This window comes from Bidens hawaiensis, unplaced genomic scaffold (genome assembly GCF_021521415.1).
Source record: "Bidens hawaiensis isolate Kalapana, Puna unplaced genomic scaffold, B.hawaiensis_p1.1 tig00000284_1, whole genome shotgun sequence".
Taxonomy (NCBI): domain Eukaryota; kingdom Viridiplantae; phylum Streptophyta; class Magnoliopsida; order Asterales; family Asteraceae; genus Bidens; species Bidens hawaiensis.
The window spans coordinates 2,839,054-2,845,681 of record NW_027491022.1 but is presented as its reverse complement, the minus strand read 5'-3'; the positions used below and the strand labels follow the sequence as shown (position 1 = coordinate 2,845,681).

The window sequence follows — 6,628 nt, the reverse complement described above, 5'->3', positions numbered from 1 at the left end:
ACAAATACCAACCTTCATCTCTATTTTTCTTATTTCTTTTTAAAAAATTTCTGTTTGTTTGACAAAAGTCATTAGTTATCTGATCATAACGAATTTTTCATCCGTTAGATCCATTAAAAATTCCTTCTGATATGACAGTTCTTTAACGAATTCCATCGGATCCATTAATACGTTGACACAACGTGATTTTAAAGGTCCACAATTTCCCTCAGACGGTGTTGAAAGTTCGTTGGATCCGACAGAAAAAATAGGCTATTTCTGGAAAAAGTTTGTCACAATAGGTTATTTGGGGAATTTCCCTATTTTATAAGCTTTGGTCAACAATTCATTCTAATTACACTTAAATGATATATTGATAAAAGTCACAACATTTATAAGTAGGATTAATGAGTATGTGAGTTTAACTATTTAAAAAAAAAGCTAAAAAATTGATGTTTAAGAAAATACAAATCTATGTCATATGTTGTCTTGAATAGAAAATACAGTGGTAAGCACCTGAATCTTCGTTGAATCTGGCTTTCCGTGTTTTTCTATGATAATCTCTTGAAGACCATTTACCCAGCACATGTTATTTACATGAACAAGTTGTTACGCACATAGGATCCTGTTCAGGCAAACGTTGAATCTGGTTTTCCGTGTTTTTCTTTGATAATCTCTTGAAGACCATTTACCCAACACATGTTATTTACATCAACAAGTTGTTACGTACATAGGATCCTGTTTGTTTGCCTGAACAGGTACAAGATCACAAAAAATGGATGTATAATAAGGCTGGTGGGTGTGGGTTATTTGAACCATTCCCACTCATTCGCCAAGTCTGCTCTACGTCAGCTTTGCCTCTCTCATTCTTCCTCACCATTCAACTAGGGTTATGGATCATTTCCTCAATCTTGATCATTTTCCATCATTTCATTATTTAATATTATAAACAATTGAAAAAGAAACAAAAAACAAACAAAAATATCAATGATCACTGGCGTGCGTGACCACCATCAGTGGCCTCACGTCACTAGTGAAATGAGATAGAAGGGGGTCGTGTTCACTGGCCTCATTTGAATGAGGAGGGTGTCGCATCCAATTAGTGCGGGGAGCCAACTGATCCACACCCTTTGTACTAACTGAAGTTCTGCCTTCATTTTTTGCAGGTTTTATTTATTTTTTTTGAAAGGGATTATAATATTGTACGGACTGTTAGATTTTGTTGAAAAAAATAGGGAGTAATAATGAAAATAAGCTTTATACTAACAGAAAACCATAGGTATTGCATGGTGACATGCAATTGAATATATAACAGTGTCGAGTCAAAAGGGAAATCGCAATTTTTTTCATAATTGGAAAAAGACTGAGTTGGGTTCAATTCTTGTACTTCAAATTGGACCATTAGTGAAAAAGGGACAGATCTAATCATAATCTTGAGCTTATGGTCAACATGAATCATTCTATCATCAAAGCGCTTTCATCATTTCCTACAAAACTTTTAAAATAATGCAAGGAACGCAATCAAGCATAAAATACGACATATTATAACAAGAATAATGCGAGAGCGTATGAAAAAGAAACTGCATTGGAATAAATAAGATCTTGTACCTTAGTTAGAAAATTTGGAACCTTTGTGGACACAAGGTTCACATTGCATATAGAGCTGAATTTACCCCTTCCCAATTCAAATTAATACATACTGAACTAGAATAATAAAAGATAATGAAAAACAAAGAGACTCATAAGTCATGCATCTGTCCATGCAGCAAAAACTGGGATATGAGGCCTCATTTGGGTTGCTGCCGCAGCTGTTGCTGCTGGAACCCATGTATTTCTGGATGAATTGCCAAGAAACTTGGAAGCTGATGAAGGGTGAGTTTCATGAACCGTTGGGAGATTGTTGTTGTTTCTTTCTGGGCTATGCTCTCTTGAGCTGCTCAAACATGTCACCAATGAAGAAGCATTTGATAAATGTGGTCCTACTTTAGAGGACTGACCATCCCCTTCTAGCCCTGCGGGTCCAGTTCGGCTTTGGTCATAGAGTGTCATTTTCCAATCCGACATGTTCATGTCGGTGGTGGGATCAGTTAATACGGTCTTGGGTTCGCCAATATGTGCCAGTAGTTGGTCAGATAAGAGCTCATTTGTGGTTGTGGTGTCTACTTTGGTTCTCCTAGCAAGTTCACCAGCTAAAAGGGTATTACTGGCAATGATCTTTTCCACATTATACCTTGAAATGTCGAAATTTGTAACCGCATTAACCCCTCGAAACTTGATTGCAGCCACGTCATAAGCCTCAGCAGCTTCTTCTTGGGTGCCTGTCATTTAGTTTCGTATTTAGGAACGGCATTAGAAAGAATACCCTAACTGCTATATTCTATCTAATGAATGCTATTCACAATAGCTCCGGTCTATAATTATCTTTATATCTAAATGTTGTTCAACTTATCTACAACTTATTTCCCATTTATGTCACTATTCCATAAAATAATAATCTTTTATTCACTTTTATTATGTTTTTTCTGTTTCTCACTCACAAAATATTGCAAAAAGGGGTAGGGATGATAGTGAACCTAAATATAATTATTTTAATTTTTAAGGCATGGAATGAAGTATAACTTTAAAAAAAAATAAAAAAAGAAAATTCTAGATTATATATTGGGATTGATTCGTGAGAGAATGGGATAAAAGTAATTTGGGTCCCACTTAAGATATCTTTTATGAGTTGTACTGAAAACTGAAAATGCAGCATGACATAAATGACATGAAAACATGCATTGGCCATTGGATGGAAGAGAGTCACACAAGATGCTCTCCTTGGTGAAGATTAGCCTTCTTTTGTTGACAAAAGCAGCTTTGATCATCATCTTAAAGTTGAAGATTTTCAGAGATTTTAGGATCTGGCATGAGGGTGTTTTAAAAAGCATTCACATTTGTCTACCACTTATTAATCTCTCTTCTAATATAATAATATAAAAGTAGCAAGACAAAAATTTCAAATTAACTTACTAAATGTGCCCAAGTAAAGGTCCTTATTGCCTGCCACACGGCCTATGCGCGCTTGCCATCGGCCATGTTGATGGTGTCTGCAAGTTAAATCAAGAAATTAACCAAGTTAGTAAAATTTATTTTTATCTATGAGCATAAATGCTGTATTTTTTATTATTAAAGATCTCTTTCTGGCCTTGTTACTCCTCTATAAACCGAGGCTCCCCTAGAGAAACCACTGCTTCTCCTGTAAACATAAATATAAAACTCAAATTACTGGTATATAATGAATGTACTAGTTAAATGTGGATCAGGGACCAAGTTCAAACATACCTTCTCAAGTGAGCTACACATATTCTTGTAGACATGTTTTTCATTTCTAGAATTTCTTGTTCATAGTTCTCCAACTGAAATGTATAATTAAATATTGAATATAAGATAGGAAAATTACATTATTAAGATGATGATTAAGGCTTAAGAAAAATACTGGAAAATTGATGTGTGTTGCAGGACCCCAATACTTAAGTGCGGCTAAATCATAAGCTCTAGCAGCTTTCTCCTCCATATCATAACCACCTAGAAAAAATAAAAAAAAAATAATAATAATAATAATTATAATAATAATAATAATACAAATGGTGAAACAATGTAACATATTTTTTCTATCTTTCTAAGGATCAAAACTGTAAAAATTCAAATGAAAACGAGAAATTAATGCTTACCCAGATACACTGAAGCAAAGTTGTTAATCCAGCAAACAAAAAAAAAAAAAAAAAAAAAGGTGTAAGAATTGGTAGTAATCATTGGTCAAAGGTGACAATGTATAGAAGCCAATATTGCTTAATTATTGGGTTTTGACTTCTAACCTTGTCTTCCCTTCCTGCTTTGGCCTTCTTTTTTGCAACTGTTATCCCACAAATGTGCTTCATATCTACCAGTCCATCTATGCCTGATAAAGAGCCAGATTTATATAGATAATCACATAAAGAACCAGATTTAAACTAGAAAAATTTATTGAAGTAATATTAAGAAATGAACCTGGTAACACCTCTATACTGAGAGGTTCTCTGACCAAATGTATCCAAAGATTTCCTGTGAGCAATTTGCTTTTGCTGGTCAACTTTCTCAGGCCCTCTTTTCTTTGTATCCATAACAACACATTCGGTGACACTAGCAGCAGGTACTATTTCCTGCTGTGATGATGCGGTTTCACATGGGGTTGATTGCGAACAACCAAAGCTCATTGGCAAGGTAAGTGACTGTAGATCTCCATAGCCGCCACCATTAACACCAGCATGATAGTTTCTTGAAATCCAGTTCTTCATGCCAGTGATGTCATCATCTTCAGTTTCACCAATAGTTGGTAGATGATGAAGGCTATCAGCAGAAATCTGGTCCTCCTTGACCTCCTCTTGTGCAGTTTGGTGGTACAAGGATTTGAAGCTAGAGTAATAAGGGTAGTATTGTGGTTGAATTTGGTGGTTGTGTTGTAGATGGTCAGGGTTTTGGTTGTAGTACACTGTACTGGTATCTAAACCAAGACCCGTTGTAGCTCCACCACTTCTGTCAAAGTCAGGGGTCCCCATTGTTACACCACCAAAAAAATTCTCAAGTTTAGGTGGAGCTGAAGTAGCCATTCCTAAAACACAGCACATTCTTCAAAACTTTGTAATCATAAAAGGAATGAAAGACAAAAAACATAAAACAAAAACAAAACCTTGTGATTGTGATCTTGTGATGGCTTCCATTAAACAAAGGGAACCATCAGACTTCAAGGGCATGATAGGAAAAGCAGTGTAAATCCCATTATTATTATTATTATTATTATTATTATTATTATTATTATTATTATTATTGTTATTTTTATTTTCACCTTCATCTCCATACATGTTTGGGTAGTTGAAATGAGATGGAAGGTTGAAATAAGTTGTAGGGTTTGAGGAAGGAGGAAGAGGAGAACCTTCCATGGTTGGAGTTGTGGGATTTGTGTTTATATGAGGAGAAAGAGAGAAACCTAACCAGTTGCTGTTTATGCTGCTGTCATTGTTGCTTGGGTGGTGGCTGTTGTTGATAAACTTCATTTTTCTATCAATCTAGCTCACCCTCCTCACACTTGGAATAAAGAAAAAGGGATTGTTAACCCAAGGCAAGTTTTGATTTTCCTTTATGCAAAGCTTGATCAATCATTGGGGATATAGTAAACTAATCACACTTTGCTTTCCCTCCATTTTTGAAACTCAATAGAAACAGAAATATGTATTTTATAAACGAATTCAAAAGGTACAAAAACACATACTGACTAGGTATTTGTAAAATGAAATGTTAATCTTTATCCAAAATCCCTTGTGGTCTGTCTGAAAAGATTTCTAAAGGAGACCAAAGCAAGCTCCTTTAAACTTATACAAAAAGAATGAGTTCACAGTAAACAATGCTGGCATCCTTCCTGCATACCATTGGGATCTGTGTTCGAGAAAGACCACCTCTTTTGCTTTTGCACACTGTTTTTTTTTTCTTTTCTTTTGCTTTGTGTGATACATGGACATGATATGTAAATTTGTCTATATAATGTGCATATATTTGCAATTTACGGTATATTCTTTAAACTCTTTTCTTCAAACCCATGTTTCTTAAACACACAATCCGTATGTACTAAGAGGATCATAAAAAGGTCAAAGATCTTATTCTGTGTGGTCACAAATATATGATTATGGATTCCAATTATTTGGATATAGGAACCATCTATCTACTCTAATAAAAAACTATTATTTTTATCACATGTCATTCTCATAACCCTTCTTATATTTTTTCAACCCATTTTAATATATTATCCTTATCTTTTAGGCTATTTCAATATATGAATTCAAGTTTATTTTTATAAAATATAAATACTAATCGATTCATTCATTAACATTAATGGTGACATAAGAAAATATGGAAATTAAAGAAAATAAATGTGCATCATTGTTAAATAAATTGTTTTAAAACTGCTATTCGAGTAGCAGTGCATGGGTTTTTTACAAATTTAAACATTTCTTAATTTTCGAGTAGCAGTGCATGTGTAATTTCTTAATTTTCTCTAAACATTTTATACAAATATTACAAAACATAGAGAATACATATATATATATACCTTGGTTTTAACATTAAATCATTGAAGTTGAATATTATAATTATAATCCATATCTATCTACTCTAATAAAAGACTATCATTTTTATCACTTGTTAATCTCATAAGCCTTCTCACCTTTTCTTTTAATCTATTTCAATATATGGTCCTTATCTTTTAAGCTATTTAAATATATGAATTAAAGTTTATTTTTTATAAAATGTAAATCCTAATCGATTCATTCATTAACATTAACGGTGAAATAAGAAATTAAGGAAATTAAAGAAAATAAAGGTGCACCATTGTCAAATAAATTGTTTTAAAACTGCTATTCGAGTAGCAGTGCATGGTTTTTTTTATATAAGATAGGTTTCAAATTTTAAATTTTAAATTTTCTCATATGTATTTGAACTCAAGAAAATGTGTAGTTTTTTAATTGTTAATTGTAAATATAAAATCAATTAAAAATTTTTTATATAAAGAATATTAATGATAACAAATTTATCATAATGAATAAATTTCAAATTCTAAAGATTCTGTAGATGATTATATCAT

At 33.0% G+C, this 6,628-nt stretch overlaps 1 protein-coding gene across 1 annotated transcript; it reads right to left on the bottom strand.

The window, feature by feature from the left end:
* Nucleotides 1–1,291: 1,291 nt before the first annotated feature.
* LOC143619179 (AP2-like ethylene-responsive transcription factor ANT) lies at nucleotides 1,292–5,308 on the bottom strand. Its single transcript, XM_077091180.1, has 9 exons — nucleotides 4,685–5,308; nucleotides 4,006–4,606; nucleotides 3,834–3,916; nucleotides 3,690–3,698; nucleotides 3,455–3,543; nucleotides 3,301–3,374; nucleotides 3,164–3,214; nucleotides 2,989–3,065; nucleotides 1,292–2,297 (listed from the first exon to the last, which is right to left on the bottom strand). The coding sequence occupies exons 1-9, from the start codon at nucleotides 5,046–5,048 to the stop codon at nucleotides 1,726–1,728; spliced, it is 1,920 nt and encodes a 639-aa protein (XP_076947295.1). The 5' UTR covers nucleotides 5,049–5,308; the 3' UTR covers nucleotides 1,292–1,725.
* Between the last annotated feature and the right edge of the window lie 1,320 nt (nucleotides 5,309–6,628).